The 27447-nt window shown below is 32.8% G+C and overlaps 2 protein-coding genes across 2 annotated transcripts; one reads left to right on the top strand and one right to left on the bottom strand.

The window, feature by feature from the left end:
- The first annotated feature begins 8969 nt into the window (after positions 1 to 8969).
- On the top strand, positions 8970 to 9812 carry LOC102598018 (uncharacterized). The gene is made up of 2 exons (XM_015306700.1): positions 8970 to 9160; positions 9371 to 9812. Exons 1-2 carry the CDS (start codon positions 8970 to 8972, stop codon positions 9810 to 9812), a joined length of 633 nt encoding a protein of 210 aa, XP_015162186.1.
- A 15805-nt stretch (positions 9813 to 25617) lies between these two features.
- On the bottom strand, positions 25618 to 27447 carry LOC107059776 (uncharacterized). The gene has a single exon (XM_015306701.1). It carries the CDS (start codon positions 27445 to 27447, stop codon positions 25618 to 25620), a length of 1830 nt encoding a protein of 609 aa, XP_015162187.1.

Below are 27447 nucleotides of genomic sequence, written 5' to 3' on the forward strand. Positions count from 1 at the left end.
AACAAATGATGTGCAACAGTTCTCCAAGGTAGGTTCCATCAAGCTATTTGAAAATTTTGGGTTAGAATGTTATGGCATGCTTAAATATCAACAAATTTATTTGTAAGATAACATATATCATGTTTGAAAATTGATGCTCATGTCGGGGATGTGAATGATCTTGGCACTGGTTACCCGAAATAACAATTATGTGTAGTTATGTTGAGATGCAAGTAGATGATGCTAACATCTAAATTCTTCTTACGGGAATCTATAATCTCCAGTTGAATTATTCTAGGAGCAATAATTTGAATTATGTTCGATAGTTGTGAATTCTTCTAAGAGTAAAAATTTGAATTACATTCGATATAATAGAAATTAGAGGGGAATAAAGCCATTTAATTTTGAATGATATGAGGCTCTTGAGCACTTGATATGCCCTTATCAGACAAATACATCTCAGGTATATCTTAGGAAATGAAGATAAAGACTCATTTGAACCATATGTTGTGTTATTTGTCACTGCTTAGGAGAAAACGTAACATTCTTACTACTATTATTTCTAGGAAAATCACAATTGATAGTTTGTCACCTTGTTAGTTATAATTTCAGAAGGCATAGAATATATACATAGATCTGGCCTAAGTATTGTCCCATTGTCTTCCACTGCAGATGTCTTTGTAATCTAGAGCAAAGATGGTTGCGCCAAGTTCAAGAATTGCACCATGGTAAACAAGAAGAATCCGTAGAATTTTGAAGAAAGTGTAGTAGGAATACACCCGACAATAACATTCTACAGACTACTTCAATTGGCATGGCAGCACATCTTGGTCCACATTTATCCAAGATTCCAGATAGAAATAGTTTCATATCAAGGCGGATATGCATTTAGTTTTTAACTTTTCAATTTTTGTAAACAAGTTTGTAACTATGATCTAAGTAACGAGTAAATGAAGATAACTATTGCATGTGCTGCTAAAATAACTTGGGTACATAATCAATTGTGTTGGGCCCGTGCAAAGCACAGGCTTGCTTATCTAGTATTAATAAATGGATAAACATAGGTAAATACAGAACTACCACTAAACACCAAATCAAATTGTGAATAGGAAAAAATCTCATCATAATTAATCCAACAATATTAGTACATCCTATTTGGAACTATTTTTATACACTCAACCAATAACCTCTTTTAAGTATAAAGATTTGGATTGCCAATTAATAGTACTAAACTTATGTTGGAAATCTCATTTTTCCAACAACTTATGCCCAAAGTAAAACATTCTCTTGAAAGGTTTGGACCGCAAAATTAAGTCATTATTAAAGAGAAACAAAGATAAAATTAAATACTATCAATTTAAGAGGGAAAATTTAAAAAACATAATAACACTTTAATATAGTTTATAAAGTTTCTTTACATAATTTAACCAAAGTTTTCAATGCTTACCTAAAATCAAAGGATGAGTTTAAGGGCCCTAGAGAACTGTCATGGGCCACAACCCCCTCTTGACCTCCAGCTAAATGATGCATCTTGATGAGACCAATCCAACACAACAAGAATCGTCTCAAAATTCAATTCATAACTTTAAGAAATTACAAACGCAATCACTAGAGCGAAATCTCAAGATTAAAGTGTCAACAAGTTTTAAAATATTTTTCAATCAAATTATATTGTGATTCATGATGTATCACCTATTGGGTATGATAGATCATCATTAAATCTACCTCTCCACAAATTTGCAGAAGATTTTGTCTTGCAGTTTGAGAAAAATCAATCAGTAAAGTTTGATGATATTTTGATTTGTCAAATAAAAATAATATGTTATTGTATATGATCGTATAAATACCTCTTATAACTTTGTATAATAATATATATTGGATGTATTATTTAGTATATCAAGTTTTTAATTTTTTTGGTAAGAAAATATATGAAAATTTTGTATATTATTTTTTACCTAATATATATTATTGTATATCAAATTATATTTTAGGTTAAACATTTGTAATATAAACTTTAATGATTTCTACGTAGGAGCGATAGCGAAGTCAATCCGGATAGACGCACAATCATTATAATATAGCAAAAGTGCCAATTATATGCTCTCGAACTCTCATTTTGATTGTTTTTAAAAAATGTTGAGTCGTATACTCTCAACTTCTCTAGAGAAGCAAAACTGAAGCATATAGAATAAATAGTCCAACTACCTATCTTTTTCTTTACATCTATAGTTGTGTCTCGTGGCATGAAAACACTCGTACTATTAAAAAGAATTACTATATTTTTATGATATAGGTTAGATGTAGGTTAGAAGCAGCCACCATGACCTATCAGGAGTTTGAATATAAGTTATTCCAATTTTCAGCCCTTGAAGTATTAGAACTAACAAGTGTTATGAAATGAAAAAAAATAAATTGTGAGTGACAAACTTAAGAGATAGAGATTCACCTTGTGCTATTGGAGGAATTTGAAGCAAGTCATGTTGTTGACTCCAAATTTGAGGGAGTTCGATTTTGAAAGTGACAAAAAGGAATTCAAATTGGGGCTTTACGTTCGTAGAAATGATCAAGAAGTACTCCCCATGATTCTGATCCAAAGTATGTTCCTATCCACTGAGTAACTAACTAACTATCAAGAATGAAGTAATCTTTTACTTTGGTTAAAGGCCCTTTTTCTGAGAAAGGAAAGTAGAAATGAAATAAAAAAATCGAAATTAGAAAGAAAAGAATCTAATTGCAAAAGCAAAAAGGAGGGATGTCTTTTTTTTCTTCCTTTTTTCCTTTTTTCTTTTTATTCTTTCTTTCCTATAATTCAATTTTGATAAATATATATATATATATATATATATATAAGATAGGAATTAATCTACAGATTCATACATATACAAAGTTGGACATTATATCTGATTCATCTAAACTATGACATGAGCTTGTTGCATAGTTGATGTATTTGATATCAAATTAAATGTATCTGAAAACTTCATGAAGTATATATCATAGTCACTATATCAGATATCATATACATGTCCAGTGTGTATCAGATACTATAATAGATAGTTATAAAAAAATTGATCATTTACTAATAGTTACGTATTGCATACATATAAGATACATGTTGGTTACATTACAAATTTATGAAGTATATATTAGATACATGAATTATGTATAAATTTCAATGTACAATGGTAACAATGTCAAAATCAACTCCTTCATGAGCACTAGCAGCAACAACCTCAGAAGATGACCCAAAATAGAATATTCAAATCATAAGAAGCTCTATTTTGAATAGATTCTCAGTAGTGTGTTGTATAATTATTAACAATTCTCTTGGTTGAAGATTTTTATTCGTCAAAGTAATTTAACAAAGTCTTATTCAATGATCTTTAAAAAAGAACTTGGTATAACTATTCATTTCAAAGAAAATAATTATTGAAAACTATATAAAAAAAATCGAATACATAGCTTAAATAATGGAGAAAATCAATTACAAACCTCAAAATTCATATGTGTAGTGCTCCATTTTCATTTAAAGGGTGGTGAATATGGATTGCAAATTTAATAGTACTAAACTTATGTTGGAAATCTCATTTTTCTAACAACTTATGCCCAAAGTAAACATTCTCTCAAAAGGTTTGGACCGCAAAATTAAGTCAGTATTAAAGAGCAACAAAAATAAAATAAAATACTATTAATTTAAGAGGGAAAAATTAAAAGACATAATAACACTTTAATATAGTTCATAAAGTTTCTTTACATAATTTATCCAAGGAGGAGCTTAAGGGCCCTAGAGGACTGTAATGGGCCACAACCCCCTCTTGACCTCCAGCCAAATGATACATCTTGATGAGATAAATTCAACACAACAAGAATCGTCTCAAAATTTCATTCATAGCTTTGAGAAATTAAAAATTACAAACGCAATCACTAGAGCAAAATTTCAAGATTAAAGTGTCAACAAGTTGTCAAAATATTTTTCAATCAAATTATATTGTGATTCATGATGTATCATCTATTGGGTATGATAGATCATCATTAAATCCACCTCTCCACAAATTTGCAGAAGATTTTGTCTAGCAGTTTGAGAAAAACCAGTCGGTAAAGTTTGACAATATTTTGATTTGTCAAATAAAAATAATATGTTATTATATATTATCGTATAAATACCTCTTATAACTTTGTTTAATAATATATATTGGATGTATGATTTAGTGTATCAAGTTTTAAAATTTTTGGTAAGAAAATATATGAAAATTTTGTATATTATTTTTTACATAATGTATAATATTGTATATCAAATTATATTTTAGGTTAAATATTTGTAATTTAAATTTTAACGATTTCTACATAGGAGCGATAGCAAAACCAACCCGGATAGACGCACAATCATTATAATATAGCAAAAGTGCCAGTTATATGCTCCCGAACCTTCATTTTGATTGTTTTTCAAAAATGTTGAGTCATATACTCTCAACTTCTCTAGAGAAAGCGGATAGAATAGATGGTCCAACTACATACCTTTTTCTTTACATCTATAGTTGTGCCTCGTGGCATGAAAACACCCGTACTCTTAAAAAGAATTATATTTTTATGATATAAGTTAGATGTACGTTAGAAGAAGCCACCATGACCTATCAGGAGTTTGAATTTAAGTTATTTCAGTTTTCAGCCCTTGAAGTATTAGAACTAACAAGTTTTATGAAATGAAGAAAATAAAAATTGTGAGTGACAAAATTAAGAGATAGAGATTCACCTTGTGCTATTGGAGGAATTTGAAGCAAGTCAACTTGTTGACTCCAAATTTGAGGGAGTTCGATTTTGAAAGTGACAAAATGTGAATGCCCTTCTCAATTATGAATCCTTCTAACTTGAAACGAGCCAATATACTTGGTGTATATGCAGCATGCGATTATTCTTATTTATGAAGACCCAAGCAAAATTATTGTTCTACCAACTTGAGAAATAGAATTAGGCATTACTAATACTTTGATGCATCTTGAAAATTTTGCCTATGATCTGATCGAGACCGTCCCAAAGATAATATCCATAGTGTCATGTACAGAGGACTTTATATAAGTATGACTTTATATTCTCACATCGTATCTGAAATAAAAGGTATTCCATGAGACAATAATAAGATACAGGAAGAAGCAAAATAGAGGATCACTAAATGAAGTCATTAATCACAGAGGCAAAGGCATATTTGAGGATGGCAGAGCGATCTATTTTTACTGAAAAAATTGGGAGTGCTCCACGTAATTAATGAATTTAAAACATATTACTATTGAAATGGTTCCACTCTTTTCTACAAGCTAAGAGGGAAAACATTATAATTACTCACAAGGGTACTGGAGTACACTTGTCAATTATCATTGAAGCTACTCTCAGCCTATATAAATATATCTTCATTCTCACACGGTATAACCTCACCCTAATATCTCTTCCTTTATCATCTTTCCTTATTTTTCTCCATCCAAACATAAAGTTGAAATTTTTACTCAAAATCTCGACGGAGCAGAAAAACGCAGGGACATTGAATCCAAAAGATTACTAAATAGTGTGAATATGTCATACTTCTTCAAAGTATAAACGATTTTCAAGTTCAACATTTCATTTTTAGTTCTTGTTTTTTCATTGACTGATAATCAGTCTTTCTTGAAGCTTCTTTGCGAGAATTGTAATGAACAACGGAAGAACAATGCACATATGTAGACCAGGTGATGTACAACAACAACAAAGAGTACAATCATGTCATCATGGTAATTTATTTTATGTTAAATAATAATCATGTTTTTTTTATTGTTGTTTCATACTTTTATTTTTTATTTTTATCAAGGACCAGGAATCGATCATTCATGGTGAAGCTGGTAAATGCCACCAGAGCAAAGTTTGGTTTGGGGTATGTCCCCACAGATGATGATGAAGCAGAGGTGATGAACAGGAGTGTTGATCGAGCGTTGGCCAAGCCAATACCTCATTTGTACCAATCATTCCCAGTGCGAGAATATGTCAATGATGGTGGTCTCGAGGAAGAAATCTGGGGCCTTTTTGAGGAGGTAGACGCAATCGTCGAGGAAGAGGCCGGGACGTTGGGGATTCGTGATGCTGAATTAGACGAGTTATTGCCAAATTGGAACGCTACACCACTTCTTATTCCCTACTCATCTTAGTAGAAAAGACATATGTTTATGTTTGTTTTAAAAATTTGTGGTAGTCCGGAAGAGGCCCGAGACCCACCTTTTATGCAGTTTTACTTGTTTGAGTTTTTTTTTAAATTCCCCCGTGATGTTTTAAAAAGGCTAAATGACCTTGCTTCATCGCCAAAGTTTGAGCTCATTTGCAATTTAAATGAAAAGTTTCTCTTATCGAAAATTTTGTTTATTTACTTATTTGTTCATATTTTACTTTTCTAACTTCGTTTGTTTATGATTTCAGTAATAGTAATTTAAAACCTGTCAATGTCATGTCATATCACGAGCCGAACGAACAAAATAAGGTAGGTGATGATGAATGCGAGGAATATGAAGAAGAAAATGAGGTACCCGAACATGTTGCTAAAGGCTTTCGACAATTTGAGAACCAACACAAGCCAAACCTAGAGGAAACTGAGACTGTAAATCTCAGAGATGAGGAATGTGTCAAAGAAGTCAGAATCAGAGTCCATCTGACCGAAGCTCAATGAAGGGACTTGGTTCATTTTCTTAGAGAACACGTTGACGTATTTTCCTGGACTTACAGGGATATGCCAGGTCTAAGTACGAACATGATGTCTCATAAGTTGCCGATCAATCCAGATTTAAGTCCGGTTAAGTAGAAAACTCGTAAATTTAAGCCAGAGCTAAATTTGAAGATCAAAGAAGAGATTACCAAGCAGATTGAGTCCAAAGTAGTGGAAGCGACGCAATATTCGACTTGGTTAGCCAACATTGTTCCGGTTTCCAAAAAAAGACGGAAAGATCAGAATTTGTGTTGACTATAGAGATCTCAACAAAGCTTACCCGAAAGATAACTTTACATTGCCAAACATTCATATTCTCTTTGATAACTGTGCCAAATATGAGATGCAGTCATTTGTAGATTGTTACGCGGGTTATCACCAGATCCTGATGGATGAAGATGATGCAGAAAAGACTGTTTTCATTACGCCTTGGGGGAGTATATCATTATCGGGTGATGCCTTTTGGTCTCAAGAATGTCGGTGCTATGTATATGAGGGCTATGACGACCATCTTTCATGATATGATTCATAAGGATATCGAGGTGTATGTAGATGATGTCATTATCAAGTCCCGTGAGAGTTTGACTCACTTGAAGAAATTATTTGATCGCCTACGTCGGTACAATTTGAAGCTAAATCCCATTAAATGTGCTTTTGGGGTGTCAACTGGCAAGTTGTTGGGATTTATAGTCAGTAGGAGGGGCATTGAGCTTGAACCTTCCAAGATCAAAGTGATTCAAGACTTACCTCCACCGAAGACCACGAAAGAAGTGATGAGTTTCTTGGGAAGGTTGAACTACATTAGTCGGTTCATAGCTCAATCCATCGTGGTGTGTAATCCCATCTTTAAGTTGTTGAAAAAAGATGCCCTGACCAAGTGGACTGGAGAATGTCAAACTATTTTTGATGCCATCTAGAATTATTTGTCCAATCCACCGGTGTTGGTTCCTCCACAAGAAGGAAGTCCATTGTTACTGTATTTGTCTGTCTCGGATAACACATTTGGATGCGTTTTTAGTCAACATGATGAAACTGGGAAAAAGGATCGAGCCATCTATTACCTGAACAAAAAATTCACTTCATATGAGGCCCGTTACACTCTTTTGGAGAAACCCTATTGTGCTTTGACCTGGATCGCTCAAAAGTTGAGGCATTATCTGTCTTCGTATACTGCATACCTCATTTCTAGGATGGATCCATTGAAGTATATTTTTCAGAAGGCAATTCCGATCGGGAAGTTAGCTTAATGGCAAATGCTTTTGAGTGAGTTTGATATTGTGTTTGTGACTCAGAAGGCGATAAAAGCACCAGCCTTGACTGACCATCTTGTGGAGAATCCAGTTGATGAAGAGTATAAACCACTCAAGACTTATTTTCTCGATAAAAAAGTGACATTTGTAGGCGGAGATCTTTCTGAAACATACCCTGGTTGGAGAGTATTCTTTGATGGAGCGGCAAACCACCAAGGAAAAGGTATCGGAACGGTCTTAGTGTCAGAATCCGGTCAACACTATCCTATGACTGCTAAACTCCGATACGATTGCACAAACAACATGACTGAATTAATAGCTTGCATCATTGGTTTAAAGATGACCATCGACATGAATGTTCATGAGTTGCTGGTAATTGGAGATTCAGATTTGTTGATTAATCAGGTTCAAGGAGAATGGGCTGTGAAGAACCCAAAGATCACACCTTATGTGCAGTTGATATAAAAGTTGTACAAAAGATTTCGCAAGATTGAATTCAGGCACACTCCCAGGATTCAGAATGAGTTGGCCAATGTTCTCGCCACCATTTCCTCAATGATTAAACATCCAGATACGAGTTATATTGATCCTTTGAATATAGAGGTAAAAGATCAGCCTGCTCATTGTTCATATGTTGAAGCGGAACCATATGGTTTGCCTTGGTATTTTGACATAAAGAAGAATTTGGAGACCGAAACTTATCCTCAGAATGCAACGTTCAACCAGAAGAAATTGATACGTCGTATGGCTAACAATTTCTTTTCAAGTGGGGAAATCCTTTATAGGAGGACTTCTGATTTAGGTCTTCTAAGATGTGTTGATGCTAATGAAGCTGCAAAGCTTCTAGAGCAGATACATGCCGGAGTTTGTGGTACTCATATGAATGAACTCACTTGGCAAGGAAGATCCTCTGAGCCAGTTACTTTTGGATGACTATGGAGCATGATTGTTGCAAGTTTGTGCAAAAATATCATAAATGTCAAGTACATGGAGATTTGATTCGAGTACCGCCTCACGAACTCAATGCTATGAGTTCGCCTTGGCCTTTCGTAGCTTGGGGCATAGATGTCATTGGTCCAATAGAGCCAGCCGCCTCTAATGGACACAGATTCATTTTGGTTGCCATTGACTACTTCACCAAGTGGGTGAAATCTGCTTCGTATAAGTCGGTGACAAAGAAAGTTATAGCTGACTTTGTTCGCAACAATTTGATATGTAGGTTTGGAGTACCAAAATTCATCATTACTGAGATATGTGAACAATTCAAGATTACTCACCGAAACTCAATCGCTTATCGTCCCTAAATAAATGGAACTGTAGAAACCACCAACAAGAACATCAAGAAGATTTTGAGGAAAATGATTGACAATCACCGATGTTGGCACGATATGTTGCCGTATGCTTTGTTGGGATACATAACGACTGTCAGAACATCAATTGGAGCAACACCATACTTGTTAGTATATGGAACAGAAGCGGTTATACCTGCCGAAGTTGAAATACCTTCATTGAGAATCATCCAGGAAGTTGAATTGAGTGATACTGATTGGGTTCGCAAACGGATTGATCAGTTAACATTGATTGATGAGAAGAGAATGGTTGTTGTTTGTCATGGTCAACTTTATCAACAGAGAATGATTTGTGCTTTCAACAAAAGGGTACGAGCCAGAATATTTGAAATTGGTCAGTTGGTTCTCAAACGCATTTTCCCTCATCAGGATGAGTATAAAGAGAAATTTACACCAAATTGGCAAGGACCTTACATTGTTCGTAAAGTGTTATCTGGAGATGCCTTGGTCCTGTCGGAGATGGATGGCACCGAATGGCCAAAACTGATCAACTCAGATGCTGTCAAGAGATATTATGTGTGAGGTTTCAGTTTGCATTTATGTTATTTCCTTGTAATCGTACTATTTGCTTGTAATCGTTTTGTTTACTCCCTCCATTTAAAAAAGAATGACCTCCTTTCCTTTTTAGTCTGTTTTAAAAAGAATGACCTCTTTCTTTTTTTGGTAAGATTTTAATTTCAGTTTTCCACGTGGCATGTTTAAAGCCACAAGATTGAAGGTCAATCTAGTACATTTGACATAACTTTAATTTAGGACCAGAAGATTCAAAAGTCTTCTTTATTTTCTAACATTCCGTGCTAAGTCAAACCGGGCCAATCTTTTTAAAACGGAGGGAGTAGAATTTTACCCCTCTGTAATGAACTACGTCTGACTTCAATTCTCAAGAATGAGATACGTAGGCGGCCTTTGTCGGCCTCGATCACCTCTTTATCCCTTTTAATATTTCTTTGTACTTGAACTATGTTCAACCTGAATTCTCACGAGTGAGATACGTAGGCAGCCTATGTCGGCCTCGGTCATATCTCCCGTAAGATTTCTATTTTTCTTTACTATAGAAACTGGGACAGAATTTTTGAGAGGGACTCAAAAATTCTCAAGAAGAGGATCTCTCCAACAAGTCAAGACTAAAGTTACGTTGAGAATTGTAACTGGGACATAATTTTTGAGAAGATCTAAAAAATTCCATGTTTCGTTCATCAACAATTCAGTATATGCCAAGACAATTAACTAGGACATAAATTTTTAAAGATGGCCTCGAAAATTTCATTAGGGTTCATCGGAAGTTTAGAAAACCTTTGAATACTTCTCAGCAAGTAATCAGATAAACCTCGAGGCATCAACTTCAAAGACGTTCATTAAGCTTGATGTGACATGGCACTTGGCAGTGACCTTTACCAAATATTACTTTTTGAAAATCTATTTTCCTTAAAACTTTTCTTTCATGTTTCAATTATTTTTGCATAAAATGTTTGGTCTTATTTATCAAGAAGCGGGAGATCGGAGATAGAAAGACAAGGAGCAGATAACCGAAAAGATCTACACGGATCAGTTCACTTTAAACTAACAATTTTTCTGTGGATGCAGAAAAAGTATTATGCTTCTTACATCAAAGAATTGAGAATATGAGTAGCATTATTTCATTCAAATTCTCAGCAAGGCGAGGTCCATAATGAACATGCAACTAGGTTCAGAGATGGAAATGAAAAACTCGAAGAGAGCAATATTATTGTTTTCTGGCAACTAAAGATACCCAGAGGATGTTATCTGCATCATATTATCAGACATGATAATATTCCTACCCGAAGAGTCATTTATATCGTATTGTCAAATGAGATGATAGCACTACTCAGAGGATCATTTATATTGTATTGTCAAATGTGACGATACCGCCACCAGAAGGTCATCTGCCTCTCTCAACGAAGCATTACCTTCGTTCGGTGCCAAGAAGAAAGAAAGATTCATGCATCACAGGGAAAGAGGTCATGCATCGCAAGAATAGAAGTCATGGATCGCAAGAAAGATTCATGCATCGCAGGAAAAGAAGTCATGCATCGCAAGAAAAAATTCATCCATCACAAGAAAATATTCATGCATTGCAGGGAAAGAAGTCATGCATCGCAGGAAAAGATTCATGCATCACAAGAAAATATTCATGCATCGCAGGGAAAGAAGTCATGCATCGCAGGAAAAGATTCATGCATCAGAGAAAAAGATTCATGCATCGCAGGAAAAGAAGTCATGCATCGCAGGGAAAGAAGTCATGCATCCCAAAAAAAAAAGTCATGCATCGCAAGAAAATCAACATCGGCTACATCATTTTAATTTGCATGAACAATATCAAGAGAACCATCAGCAACGACGTCAAGAGAACTATCAACATATTTCATCAGCCTATTTTATTACTTCGATAGCAAAAGAAGAGTACATTGAAGAATTACGTTGCAAATATGAAATACAAGCTTTATTTGATTTACGTCAAACCGAAAGAAACTGACGTCAAATGTTCAAAGAGAGCAATTAAGTGTCCACATGGTTAAAGACGTCATCTCTCTATTTGAATTACATTTTATGCTAATGAGTTTTATCTCAGTTTTTTTCGAGAGCATCCCAAGAGGATGAATTCTTAAACAAACCACAAGTGCGGACAACATAAAAAAAGATGCAGCACAACGTGGAATTTTTTCTTAGCAGCGAACTGGGACATAGTCCGGAGAGGAGTATCAAAACCTTAGGACGCGAGCTGAGGAGAAACTTCCACCACATTCAAACCACACCCCTATCAGAAGGCATGTGGGTTTCTCTTTGAGTTTTTCAGTTTCAGTTTCGCATCCGAAAAATTTTGGTTTTCGCTGGAGGCAGCTTTCCAATTCGTGTGACAATGCGCCAAGAGCTTTGGAAATTATGTATATGTAATTTCTTACTTATGGGTATGAAGTGCGACACATCCATGGTTAAGAGGTTGCATGCCTCCTTTTCATACTCGACTTATTTTGTTACTCTTCCCAATCGAAGGTTATCTTGCATAATAGATTTTCTTTTCGACCGATCGAGTCGAACTACAAGCAGCCTGATTCCCCAAGTTGAAGGTAAGGGTGTACAAAACCAAACTGAAAACCGAGTCAAACCAAAAAAAAACCCGACTAATGGTTTGGTATTGGAAAAAAAAACTCGACTATACTTGGGTTGGTTTGGTTTTAACTAAAAAAAGTCAATCCGAGACCAAACCAACCCGACATTATGTATATAATTTTTAAAATTTATTTTATACATAAAAGTATATTTTACTTTGATGTAATTTCTAAATATTACCTATACGTTTTCATAATTTTTATCTTTTAACATACGTTTCAAGTTTTTTTGAGACTTAAAATTTTGAATGGTGTAATAAAGGTTATAGTCTATAGATATTAGTAACTCTAATAAAGCCCAACTCGAAATCAAATCAATACTAATACTAACAAAATAAATTAATTCAACACTAAGAATGACAATAATATTGAATATTTGTTCTTTAGTTTTACATTGGTTTAGACATTTAAAATACATCCAATTTTAATTTTCTTTAATGTTTAATCATGTAATTAATACTTATTAGACTTATTTTTAGCATTGATTTAGTACTTTTACATTATGATCATTTTTCATTATGACTTATCAATTTTGCAATATTTATTTTATATGATTTCATTATTATTTTTATTGAATATTTTAGTGTCATCACTCATATCATATTTTGTGTTATTTTCTTAAGAAACACCTTAGATAGTTGTTATTTGATTGGACTAAAGAAATATTTGGAGCACAAGTTAATTATATGTTTGTATGAATACTTTACCGGAAAAATCTAAAAACCTGAAGAAAAAAATCCGAGGTTTATTAGTTTGGTTTGATTCAAAAATTTAAAAATTCGACACAAATAGTTTGGTTTGGTATTTAAAAAACTCGAAATCAACCCGAGGTTGAAAAATCCAAAAAAAACCCGAGTTTTATTAGTTTGATTTGGTTTATAAATTTAAATTTTTTATACAAATGATTTGGTTTGATATTTGAAAAACCCGAACCAACCCGGTCATGTACACCCCTAGTTGAGGGATATGTAGGCGGGATCAGTGTTGAAAACTCGGATGTATTCCAACATTCGCTCTTAAATCTTATCCTCGAGCATTTCAGTCCTTTCATAATTCGGTATCGGAATGGCTTTTGAATTCTTTCAAAGTAGTGCGTCAAATCAAGCTTATCGAACTACAAGTGGTCTGAATTCTCATATAGCCTGAGATATGTAGGAAAACCATTTTCGGGGTTCAGCCATAATTTCTAAAATCCATACCAAAATCCCTTTTTCAGAAAAGATGAAGACGTGGTCGGTCAAAATTGGATTAGTCAATTTCATTTTCCTCGAATTTCTTGCATCAATCCAAGTAAAACGAGGGACAGTTGTTGACACCCAATTTCGCCCCTTCCCATAGAAATTAATTCTCGAGCTTCTTAGATTCCAAACGATTTTGAATAATTAATTAATAAATTTCAATTTTTAAAAAGATTTTAGAGTAATTTACTCATCTATATAATATTTTAGATAATAAATAGTTTTATATGACTTCCCTATGTAATTAATACTTTGCAAATATTCGAAAACCATTTAAAAAGATTTTACACTTTTAGTCAAAATATTTTGTTAATTTAGTTTGGTTCAAATTATAGTTATAATTTCGAGTTAATTAGTTTGCAATTAAATTAATCATTTTATAATCGAATCAATTATTTTATTTCGTTAAGATTAAGAAGCTCATTAGTTAATTTCTATAAATTCGTCTTATTTAGATTTTGGTCGAATTTGCCAATTGGTTTCAATTCGGCTACATTTTTAACTTGAGTTGGTTACAATTTTAATTATTTGTAATTACAATTGTAGCCATTTTCCCACCCTATTGTTTAACGGGAAAATTATATGTATAAACAAAGATATAGTAGTTAATTACTTAACATAGTTATAGTTTACCTTAATTACAATTCGCGACCTACTTTTAGCTATAATTATGCGGCTCAGCTTTTTAGTTTTGTATAATTCGCACAGTTGTATAATTCATAATTTGTATAGCTTTTATATAATGTAATTTTTGTATAATATAATTTGTATAATTGTTTACACTGCAGATGTTTGTAATTGTATAAATTCGTTATTTCAATTTTATACAAAAATAACTGAATTATACAAATATACCCGCGAATTATACAAATCTGCTAATTATACAAACTCGCAAATAATACAAACGAGACAGCTTACTGTAGCTACAGCCCGTAAATATGCAAACTATAGCTATGTGGCATAATTAAGTTTATTATAGTGACTATTTCCGAAAGTTCTCCTTGTTTAACCCATCAGGAGAATCAATTATTTGGGCTATTTTCATCATTTTTTAGCAGCCCAAAATTCTTTTCTTTAGTTACTTATTCTCCAGCAGCCATAACCTTCGTTCCAGCCCACAATACCAATATTTCCCAAACCAATTCATGCTTCAGCCCACGTCAAATCCAACCCAGACCCAGCTTGACGCGTATAATACGGACAACATCAATACATGGCGCGAATAGTGGCAAATTCCAGATGCAAACGGTGTTAACCCAAGCAGCTCATTCCAACGGTAAAACCCAGAATCGATAAAACAATTCCAACACGGCAGCAATCAAACGACGTCAATTTGGGTGATTCTAGTCACCCTCGTAGACGGAGAAGAACATGAAAGCAGACGGAAATCAGAAGGCAATACAATTCTTGTCCTCTTCCTCCAACGTCCCTCTCTTATCGTACTATTCTAGCAGAAAGGGGCACGCATTTTCGTCCTCACCAGCGCGAGATTACTCCACGTTAAGCTCAAGGACGAGAGAGTAAATCAAGGCCCTCCACCTCACTCCAATCCGTTCGGACTTGTGAGCATCAATTGTGATATTCCTCCGTCTTTGGAAAAAATTGAGGGGGAATTCAAATTCGTGGGCCTTGTTCTTATCCAATTTCTCAACCCTTTTTCCCCAAATCAACCCTAATTTCGCCTATAAATAGTTCCCCCTTCTTCTTTGTTAAGGGTTGGAAAAAAGGTTGGAACAATTTGAGTCAATTTAAGGAAAAGATGCGTAGAGATACATACGTTCTGAAGCAAAAATAGACTCGAAAATCAACAAATATTATAAAGAGTATTCAGGTTCCAATTTCTTCTTCCGAACACAACATTCTTGCTGCTTATTGGAATTCTAGGAATTGTATCTTGGTGGTGAAAATTCATTTTTGCTCAGCTCGCCTGTCTCAGTTCCTACTCGAAACAAGGTAATACTTCTCCAAAATAACACTTTCTCCTACTCTTTTCCTACTTTGATGTTTGATGTTGGAGAATCTTTATTCTGGGTTGGTTTATTACTATGTATATTTGAGTTTGTGGTGATCTAATGTGATACATATGTGCTTAGACGATTTCATGAGCTATTTTAGTGTCGACTCAAGTTTTTTGTTTTTCTGTATCGAATGTTGGTGTTTCTCTGCCGTTTTAATTATTCGAGTTTGTTTCGTTGTTTCACTTCTTGAATCTGCTTCTTGAATGTTGTTGAGTTTGTTAGTATTCGACGTCATATTTTTCCTTCTTCCCCCTCAAGTTGGATGAATGAATCAAGACGTCAAGATTTTGAGTTTATTTACTCTTTACTTGCTTGTATCCATGCTCTGCAGGCTTGAAATTTATATTCTCCTATACCTTTTTTGAGTTTGATCTGGAATGATGATTTCTGTTTGTATGAGGGTTCGGAGAATATATCTTGTATGTGACAAATTAGTCAAGTTTCATATTTGGTTTGAGTTGAAATCTTCCCAAGATACAATGGTGCCTTGTTCCTGTATGTGTTTATTAAGCATGAGTTCTTTTCTTTTCTTCTCTTTCAATAGCTTCTGTTGATTGAGTCTTATTTCAGAAAGATTATAGCCTTAAAGTTTGAGTTTTAATTCATTTTCGTTTAGCTTTAAATGCATGCCTCAGTGTATAAAAATTGTACTGAAGCTTACTATAGTGTTCTGTTGCATGTGTCTGCCCTCTTTCTTTATTTAAAGTTGTGAAAAATGTTAAAAATCCCACTCTTGTTCAGTCTTCTAGTCTCCTTATTTACTGTTATGCTCATTGTTTCTAGCAAATATTGCATTGATTGTTATGGAGAGCTAGCTGCTAGTTTGCTTCTTTATTGATGCTTCCATAGTTCCATTGATACCTTAGTGTGAATAATGGCCTTAATTCCTCCGATCCATAGTTGTGTATCCTTTTAGAGTATTTCATAGCCATGCATTTCTTTTCATATTTTAACTCTTACTTCCTTTATGTTGCTGGTTGTTTTTCCTTCTTCTTAGATTTTTGAATTTAATTCTTTAGGTTAGGCATGTGGTTTTAATATTGGATAGTATTCTAGTAGCAATATATATGCAGATTTGTCTTTTTCTTTCTAGTTGTTTTTGATACCTTCCATCGGTAGTTTTAATCTTGATAATATCAATTTGCATTAATAACATGATTCTTAGATTCTTATATGATATGTTTGTTAGTTTACATCCTTAGTTGATCTTGATTTGGTTAAATATGCAGTAGTTTGGATGTTGTATGGTGTTTGGAAATTTTGATTTCATCTGCAGGTATAGACTTCTTTGGATCTTATCCGCTTCAGAGGTTAATCAATAGGGAAATCCGAAGACGAACTAAAAGCAAGTCCTTTTTAGCATAAGACTCAGATAAATATAGGGTTAGCACTTGCTGCCAACAGTCTTTCTTCAGAATTATCTGAACGGGTCGATCCTCCCATCCCGTTTGTTTTAGCAACTTATCCTAAGGTCTCCTCTGCTTGTGTTACCTTTACAGTGGGTGGAGTCCCATCCAAGCATATCCTCATATCCTATTTTCAGTCTTTTGGCAGTAGTTCTTTGGTAGAAATGAGCTTATTAGTTTAATTGGAATGAATTATAATTTTTTTGAGTGTATGGTTTGATTATCCTCGAGTTATTCTAATCAGTATTTGGTTTATGTAGTTTATTGAAAGAGTTTGTTCATTTGCTAATTTGTTTCCTCCTTTCCTTTATTGTGACATGCCGACGGAGTCCAATTTGGACTCAAATCTTTCCTCGTTTGCATTCCGGATGGGCCATAAAGGCCCCAAATCCCTTTTTTCCTCGAGTTAGCCCCTATGGCAGGTTGCAAAATTGATGTACAGGTTGAAGACGATAAATGAGGGCCCAAGTTAAAAATGCTGGTTTTAAAAGCCCCAAAATGGGAGCTGTATACCTGCCGTATATATTCATAGGTCTGAAACATAAAAATACAGGGCTAAGGAGAAATGCAGGTGTTGGGAAGCCAAATTTAAGCCGTATACACGTGGTATACGGCCTAACATACAGGGAAAAGGCAAAAAATATAGCTTGCATACAACAGTATACATCAAATATATATCCAGATTTTTTCAAGAAAAATGGGCTAAAGCCCCATTGAAATTGTTGCAGCTCTTTGGAATTAATTTGGGCCAAAGTCCAAATATAATCATAACAGGTTCAGGCGAAAATGAGCCCAATAAGGCCCAAAGGAAAGTCCAGTAGCAAAATTTTAATTTAAAAGGCCCAAACTCATGTTTTGGGTATTTTTTTAGTGTTAGGACAGGTTCATCAGATGCCCAAATTTGATATTTCTTTTCTCTTGTATTTATTTGTTATTGTATTGACTAACACCTCATTTGATTTTGGTTTGACTTGATTAATTCCCAAAAGATAGTCATTTCTTCTTTTATGTTCAAATTAAAATATTTTTATTTTTATTTATTACTTAGTTTTATGTTATTAGTTATCTTCCAACACAAAAGTTAGTTTTTTTTTTTAAAATAGTTTATTTCCTTCCAAATAAAAATGGGTTTTCTGTACTTCGTCAATTTTTCTAAAATTAGTCAAATGTTTTAGTCAAATTGTTGGTCAACCGTAAGTTAGCGAGCATTTCGAGGATGTAACACCTCCTCGAAATGTAAATTGAACCCTGAACCCTCTTTGGATTTCAAATGATTTTTAATCTGTTAAATCTTTTAAAAATTTCAAGTTTTCTTAATTTCTTTCTAAAATTAAGTGGCGACTCTCTTTAAAAAAATTGATTTTTCTTCAAAACATAAGCTAAATTGATTTTTCGAAAACAAGTCATTCTTTTTTCCAAAAACAGAAATGGCGACGTTGTGAAAAAATTGAAACCGACAAACTTAATTTCCGGATCGAGAAAAAAATGTATTGCTCCTAATTCAAGAACTTATGTCATCACTATGATTTTCGAGTGCAATGGGTTGATTGCCCATGAATAAATCTTTAATGGTAGTTGACTACTCTAACCGGTAATCTTGTAATTATTCATAATTTTTTTTCAAAAGCAAATAATTAAGTTTAATGATAATGATATTTTTTAATTTTAGAAGCCCTCTGATGATTCTGATAATGACAAAATTAACATTGTTGTTGAGGTTATAATTTTGTTTCAGACAGATTAGTGGGGAATGTTCAGGACTATGTTGATTCCCCACCAATGATTTTGAATGCTAAGGGGCGTTTTGTGGTAGCTGATTAGTAGAGTTTTTTTTTATGTTTCTATTTTTGTTTAAGAATTTTATTTTTTTGCAGTGTTTAAATTTTTATTCCCGATTTTAGATTTCCTAATGTTTAACTTTCTGTTGTAGAGTTCAAGTTTTTATTGTTATTTTAAAAATTCTATGTTTTTCCGTAATATTTTAAGTTGTATGTCAAGAGAACAAATTTTTCACATCAATAAAGCTAAGGGGTCAGATTGGGTCCGTAAAAAGGAATAAGGAGTCTGATTGGGCCCCTAAGAGGAGTAAGGAGTTGGAGTGGGTCTCTAAGAAGGAATAAGGTGTTTGATTGGGCCCTTAAGAGGAGTAAGGAGTCGGATTGAGCCTCTAGAAAAGAGTAACAAATCAAACTCCTTATATACACTATAATTAATAACAAAACATAAAATAACTATAAGATAACATATTCTAACACAAAAATGCAATCTAGACGTTTTACTTTATTATTAGAGAGATGGTAATAGAATTCGTTGAATTGACAAAAACATTTTTAAGCACAAAAAAATGACAAACATAAAAAAAATCTTTACAACTTATGAATCAACTAATCTAATCAATCTGAATCAACAATAATTTTCACCAAAAACACCATATTGTCAAGTGTATGGATGATTTGGTGGCCGAAGCTACACAGAGTTTCAAAAAGCCCTAAAAATTATTTATTTGCCTCCACGTACTTGCATTAAAGTGTATCAGATTCACTAACTAGATTCGCGAGTTTAGTAGGTGATGTTATCTTATTTTGATAAGAAAAGAGAAAGTAAATGATATAAAAGAGACTCGAGGAGTTCAATAACTTATTTATAAAAACTATAAAACAAAAAAGACACTCATTTACAACAATAAAAAAAATCAGAAGAGTGATATTGACTCATCAACATCAGGATCCATGGTTCAAAGTGGATTCTGATCGCTTGCATAATCAATCAAATATCAAGAAGTCAACAATCATATAATAAATATAAAATTTAAATTCAATAGTAAATTATCATCGAGTTAAGCTCATATGAACAAGTATAGGATCGAATCAAAATTGTTAAATTTTTTATATTAGACTTTTTAAAATTTTTCATACCAAAATCGACCCGTTTCTAGTTCTTCAAGCAGAACGCTCTGATCATAAATAATGTGTCATTACCTGATCTCCTCTCATCACTAATTGAAATTTCAAATAGTTTTCATTATTTTCAATCTATTAGCAAATTAACTCAATATAAAATATCTACTTAAGATAATAACGAACATGTAATATCTACTTAAGATAATAACGAACAAATAACTCAAAATGAAAGAGTTGGTCGCTAGGATATGCCATTTCTTTTTAAAATTAGTCAGTGTATATAAGCTTTGTACTTACATTAATTATTCTTATTTTTTGGTAATAATTAGTTGTTATAAAATAAGCATATTCATCACCTTCTACTTTTCAATTTTTCTTTTGTTCTTGCTTTAATACAAAAACTGTGACGAACGATTGAAAATACATTGTGTTTATATGTCTAAGACGGTTGACTATGGATGTGACATTGTCAACCACATCCTAAAAGTAAAACAAACTTGTGGTGATATTTTTTTCATTGTATAGATGATGTTTAGTTTCTCATATTTCTAATTAATTTATTTCTCACATTCAGTGCAAAGGAAAGAGACCAGACTGTAACAATAATTTTTAATTATGAAAGGACTTTGACAGTGGATGGAGTTTATGTTCCACTTATGCTCTTTGAATGTACTAACAAACAAGTCTCGAAAGGATACAAATTCAATGGCGGTGAGAGCTTTACTACAGTAATTGTCTCTATCAATTTCATTATAATTAAGTATTTCATTTTCACTATATTAATTTTAATACTGAATGCTATTTTTTTTATGTATGATTTGAATGAGGTCATCATGAACGTGAACCTAAATAATATTTACTTCTATGAAAAATTTGATGAGTATGGAAATCAGCCGACCATCAAAAATAGCAACGGTAAATTCACTTTTTTATCAAGAATATTGATCCTACGAAATAAATGTTTTAGGATCTTGGCAAAAAATAAAGTGTATTTTGCCAAAATGTTAGATGATACTTAATACTGATCATGTATGCCTAGAATAATTTTATTTTGGTATTGAATAGTAATACTCTCCATTTGAATAGTAGTATGGCTCCCTTTAACATCTTGTTAATTCTAATATTTCAAGGGCTAAAAAATTAGACAATTGATATTCAAACTCCTGATTGATTATGGTGACAGATTTCAATTTGAGAATTTGTAGTGTTTACATTCATCTAAAATATTAGTTGTGCAAGATTGCAACTGTGTTTCACGTGTCCTTTGGCGCTATACATAGACGCAACTTGATATGCAAATACCTAAAAAGTTGGAGCATGATTTTTCATGTTTTTCAAGTCTTTTATTATCCAACAATTTTAATTTCTCCAAATTTACTAGATTCTAAGTACAAAAAATTATTGATCTCCATGCAATCATTGATACTTAGATCCTTGATTATATGAGCGGATCTACCTGAAGGTTAGGGTTCACTCGAACCTTCTCCATTGAAAAATTACATTATTTATATAACACAAATGAATAGCCTAGTTAGTGACTAAGAAAAACTTTATTAATTTTGGACCCAATGTGGAGTTTTCTTGTTGTTGTTATCGTCGTTGTCACCAATAGTTTCCTTTTTATGCTATTTCACCTACTCAATTTTCATTTGTTAAAATTTAATAGGCACATTATTTTATTCTTATTATATCTATTGTTCAATTTATTTTTACATAATTATCTTCTTATGTACTAGTTCAAAAAAGCTCTTTTAAAAAAGGAAAAATTACACGAGTTGACAAACATTACTAGGTAAAATCAACGAGGATATAGCTTAATTTATTTACTATGCATGACTACAGTTTTAGTTTTTTTTTGCCATTAATAATGGGCCCCACAATTTCCTTGTATACCAAATCAACAAAAAAAAATTGGCCTTTGTATATGATTTTAACAAACTCAATTTTATCTTTCCTCTCCCCATTTCCTATTTTCTCTTAAAATCACTCTTACACTTTCAATTTGAAATTCAAATTTCACTCTCACCCTCCTAATAGTGTTTTCACTTTTGCAGGTAACCGCCTAAATCGTGTCTCAACCTTTTTCTTTTCATTTTTTCCTTTATATATGTATTATTCTTGTTAGTTTTTGGATAAATTTTTTTCTCAAAAGTCTCTCATGACTCATCAGATTATCAGTTTTTCAAAAATAAAATGGATGATGGAACTCTATCTAAGTGGATTACGAGAGGTATGTCATTGCATGTTTAAGTTGTTGATAATCGACCTTCATTTTCACTCGATTTAGCATACGATTTTGGAGTCAGTGTAAGGTCCATTGCAAAATCTAGAAAAATTCTAGAGGAAAAATCTATTGAAGAGTTGAGATCTAAGAAAAAAATGACCCAATTGCACTGCTATAAGTTATCAACAATGTCATGGCAAGCGTCATTAAAATTGTTGAAGGAGGAAACAAGAGGAAAGCCAAACGAGGTTGTGTCTGGTTCATAAGATCAGGACAAATCCGAAGCACATCGGGGATTTTTATAGAGAAAATTGTATGAAATAGCAAACTATTAATTCAAATTAAATGTTATAGTCATAATTTCTTTTTTTTTGTAATTTGCAACAAACATTCAATGTTTTTTGCCATCCCATTTGTATATCGAAATATACAAATAGACTCATTCAGTATACATATGTATTGTATAAAAATTAATTGTAGGACCCATTTGTATACCGAATATACAAATAGACTCATTCGGTATACATATGTGTTGTATAAAAATTAATTGCAGGACCCATTTGTATACTGAAATATACAAATAGACCCATTCGGTATACATATGTGTTGTATATATGTAGTAATTTTGTTTATATACAATTTTTATGTTTTAGTTTGTATACCGAAATATACAAATACAATTTTTTATGTATATGTATACCGAAATATACAGATTAATAGCCATGCGCAATTATACAAACTATAGTTATAGCATACAAATATGATTTTTATATTTGCTAAACCTAAAATTTACTCATTTTTATAAAACATAATTGTATATAGCAATTTGTATATTGTGGTAGTTATATACAAAATTGCTTGAGGTTTATGCATATTTTTGTATATTTAAGTATTATATTCATATACATATAAAGTTTTTATAGTTAAATAAAAATTATTTGTGTTTGTATATAACTATAAACTTTATATGTATATGAATATAATACTTAAATATAACAAAAAAAAAATACATATACCTCAAACAACTTTGTAATCTCCACTCGTTCTGTTGTTTTTATAAAGATTTTGAATGTAAGTTCAACGTATTATTACTAATGTACTGTTTGGTCCATTATTTGTTCGAAATGTTTCAACCACGTAATAAAAAAAATAATTAATAAAAATAGTAGTGGACTTTACTATATATTTTAAAAATGATCTATTTATAGGATAAGTAAATTTAAATAATAATTAAATAATATTTGTTAATAAAAATTAAAACTCATTTATCTATATAGATAATAAAAATAAGATAGAAGTGAAACTAAAATATACACATACACAAATATACAAACCCACAAGAATGAGAAAATATAAAAATATTTTCTCATACCAAACACATTTGTACATCTTTGATTTAGTGTATGTAAAGTAAGAAGAGAGATAGGCTTTCAGCCATTTAGATACCGACAAATACAATATGAGGTTTATATTGAAAAAAAATTATCGTGAAAAATTTGAATGAATTGTGGGTGACAAATTTCGTGAATTTGTGTATGTGTGTAAATGACAATATAATATATTATTTTTTATAGAAGTTAAGTTTGAAAGAAGTGAAAGAAGTTAAAAATAAAATAAATAATGGGATATAAAAGAGAGTTGATCCGATGGTAAGTATCCTTTACTATCAATTTTAAGGTTGTGAGTTTGAGTCACTAAGGAAGCAAAATGTGGGAACTCCTAGGGGAAGGGTTAAAAAATAAAGAGATGGCATAACATGGAAAAGAAGTTATTTGTACATCTGAAAAGTGGAAAAGTATCGTAATTGCTATTAATAATTGTTCAATTTTTACCAATATTTTACGTTTTTGTTAGGTGGTTTCGTAGCAATTTTAATACATATTTTGGGGCGGCATTAGTCGCCACGAAAACTAAACCTTTGGTGGCAACTTGTGTTGTTGCCACAGAAAAGTATCAGGCCACTTAGTATAGCCAACGATCCATGGGCCACCATGACAAGTTATGGCGATATATTGACATTCTGAGGCGATTTGTGTCGCCAAAAAAAGATTCTTTTCTTGTAGTGATTAAAGCTCCATAAATGTATATTTCGTGCTATAATTTTGAGTATCAAGCATTTTAATTTTTCTTTTTTGTTAATTATCTCTTTCTATGTTGGGAAAAAGGACATCGTAAATGGTATGCAGTTGCCCTCCGTCATATTTTTGGGACATTGGTTCCCCTACCATCCAAAAACTAGAGCATATATGCCCTTCACTCTAACGGAAGACTAAATAGGGACACGTGGCACAATCTTATCCGTCGATCCAATATTTAATAAATGTCGGTAGGTGGATAAGATTATGACACGTGTATATCCGTTAGTATAAAGGGTATATATGCTCTAGTTTTTGGACGGCAGGGGCACCAATGTCCCAAAAGTATGACGAAGGGTATCTGCATATCATTTACAATCCCAAAAGTATGACGGGGGATATCTGCATACCATTTACGATAGTTCGGGGGTATATTTATCCTTTTTCCCTTCTATGTTATGATTTGTGTTCAACTTTCTTGACTACAAGTTTGCTTGAGATAACCATTGTATATTTTGTAAGTTTGGAACTAATTTTACAAGTTTTTAGTTGTCTGGGACCTCTTTGACTTCTTTTGACTGCTCATAGGTTAGGAAATTCTTAGAAATTGTGCTTTGCAAATAATTTAGAAATTGTGGCTTGCAAAAATGCTCATATGTCAGGAAGTTCTTTTTGTGTTTGATGCGAGAAAAGGTTTAAAATAGTTCATTATCTTTGAGTTTAGATTCAAAATAGTCCTATTTCTTTTTAGTGGAGCATTAATAGTCCTGATTCTTTAATAAAGTGGTGCATTTTTAGTCTCCATCCTAACCACAGTTAGTTTTTTAACAGACCAGTGGTTATGCACGTGACCTGAATTTAAATCTGATAATTAATTGGGTTTTCTTCATTTCTTTCTTATATTTGTTCATTTAATCCAATTTCAAAATACCAAAAATAAAGAGCAATAGCTGCAACACAACACTAAGAAGTGCAGCATAGTAGCAACACCAGAATAAAACAGAACTATAACATCATTTTAAAGTTCAAAACACTTGAAAATGCATAAAATAACTCCAAAAGTACAGTATATTGACAACACCGCAATACCTACAGATTTAGAACAATACAACACTTGAGAACAACAACACTTGAAAATGAAACAGAGGAACACCACATGAGAATGCAATATAGTTGCAGCATCATATCCACCAACAATCTGATAGCAATATAGTAGCACCAAAAAGGAGATATCAACACCTGAAAAATGCATAGATAAGCACTTGGATAAGGCTAAACTACCATTAACATTGAACACATATTAGCACTCAAAATAAGCTAAATTACCAATGATTCATTTTAACTTTGTGTTTGTTGAGAGTATATCCAACCAGAATCTATATCAACTACTTCTTCTCGTCCAACTGTTTTTTCTTGTCCAGCTCCTTCTTGTCTAGTTTTTTCTTGTCCCGCTTCTTCATGTCCTCTTCTAACCTGAATCATAAATTCTGTTAGTTTAAGATTATCCAATAAGAAACCAATTATGATATAGTTAAGATATAGTAGTACAGGTAGTTTTTGACTAACTGAAGTAGTCTCTTGTGACACAACATTATATTTGCAAGTTTTTTTGTTATGACCAGGCTTGTTGCATGTACTGCAGTCTAGAGATTGTTGCTTTCTTTTCATCTTTGTTCGACTTGCTCCAACTTCATCGGCTTCCTTTCTTCTCGCCTTTTGTTTTCTTCCTCTCTTTTTATTTCCTACGATTGTTGGAGGCAGTGGAGGAATTTTAGTTGATTTAGCCCACATTTGTGGCCCATTTATCGGAAAAATTGCATGCTCATAGATTCTTCTATATGTTTCGACTTTGTAACAATCATCCACATAGTCAAGAATGATATCCTTCTTCACCCGAATTGCTGCAATAGCATGATTGCAAGGAATTCCCATGATACTCCATTTTCTACAACTACATATTCTATTCTCCAAATCAATAGCCCAACTATCATGAATAGTAGCTCCTATAATCTCATAATTCCATTGATTAGATTTTCTAGGAATATACTCACCCGCTGCAGTCTGATTTTTGTGCAAAATATCCTTAATCTTTGGACAAACATCATTCGAACTCCATTTATGCGCTTTCTCCCTATTAGCTAACATTCTAGCCATGAGAAGATATCGCAATTTCTCCAAAAGTGTCACAATAGGCTTGTCTCTAGCATCAAGGATCATGCTATTAAACACTTCACAAATGTTATTTAATAAAATATCACACTTGGCATCTGAAGAGAAATGAGACCTTGACCATTGGCTAGGTTCTTTGTCATTGAGCCAATCGGCAACATTTGAATCTAACTCTCTTATACGTACCATGCAAGCATCAAATTCTTTTACAGTGGTAGCCTTTGCAGCTGCCCAAAATGCTTTTTTTAATGTGAACCCACCAAAACCAGCTCTCTTAAAATTGTTATGAAGATGTCTCGCACAAAATCTATGACTGACATATGGCAAAACCTCATTAAAAGCTTCAATAAAACCTTTTTGTTTGTCGGACATAAAGGTCCAACCAGTCTCATCTACATCTAAATCAGCTGTCAAATAGTTCAAAAACCAAGCCCACGACTCTTTACTTTCTTTCTCAACAATTGCATAGGCAATGGGAAATATATTATTATTACCATCAATTCCAACAGCAGTTAACAGTTGAGTCCCATACATTGGACCCTTCAACCAACAACCATCCACGCCTATTATTTTTCTGCATCCTACCTTGAAATCTAGCTTACAAGCAGCAAAACAGATGTATATCCTTTGAAATCTGTATGGCTTGTTCGGTATCTCATTCTCAGTGAACTTCATATGAATTGTACTACCTGGATTTGTCCTATCAATTTCAATACAATAATCCCACATCATTTTGTATTGATCCTTGATATCACCATCAATCAATGCAATAGCGAACATCTTAGCTCTTTTGGCTTGAGATAAAGTTACATGAGCTCGTAGATCTACACTTACTCTATCTCTAAAATCAACTAAGCTCCAATTCCTGTTTGATTTAATTTCTGTGAGGTATTTTCTTGCAATGAATGATGATGTTATTTTTCTATTATCATAATGCCACTGCTTGCAATTATGTGTATGAATGTACTTCCTAATCTGGAAAGACGTATTCCTTTGCAT

This window comes from Solanum tuberosum, unplaced genomic scaffold (genome assembly GCF_000226075.1).
Source record: "Solanum tuberosum cultivar DM 1-3 516 R44 unplaced genomic scaffold, SolTub_3.0 scf00035, whole genome shotgun sequence".
Taxonomy (NCBI): domain Eukaryota; kingdom Viridiplantae; phylum Streptophyta; class Magnoliopsida; order Solanales; family Solanaceae; genus Solanum; species Solanum tuberosum.

Excerpts from the sequence above, each read along its gene's own strand:
- LOC102598018 (XM_015306700.1), top strand. The coding sequence starts at position 8,970 with ATGAGTTCGCCTTGGCCTTTCGTAGCTTGGGGCATAGATGTCATTGGT. Across the intron at positions 9,161-9,370 it reads CGCAACAATTTGATATGTAG|AACATCAATTGGAGCAACAC; the intron begins GTTTGGAGTACC and ends AACGACTGTCAG.
- LOC107059776 (XM_015306701.1), bottom strand. The coding sequence starts at position 27,447 with ATGCAAAGGAATACGTCTTTCCAGATTAGGAAGTACATTCATACACAT.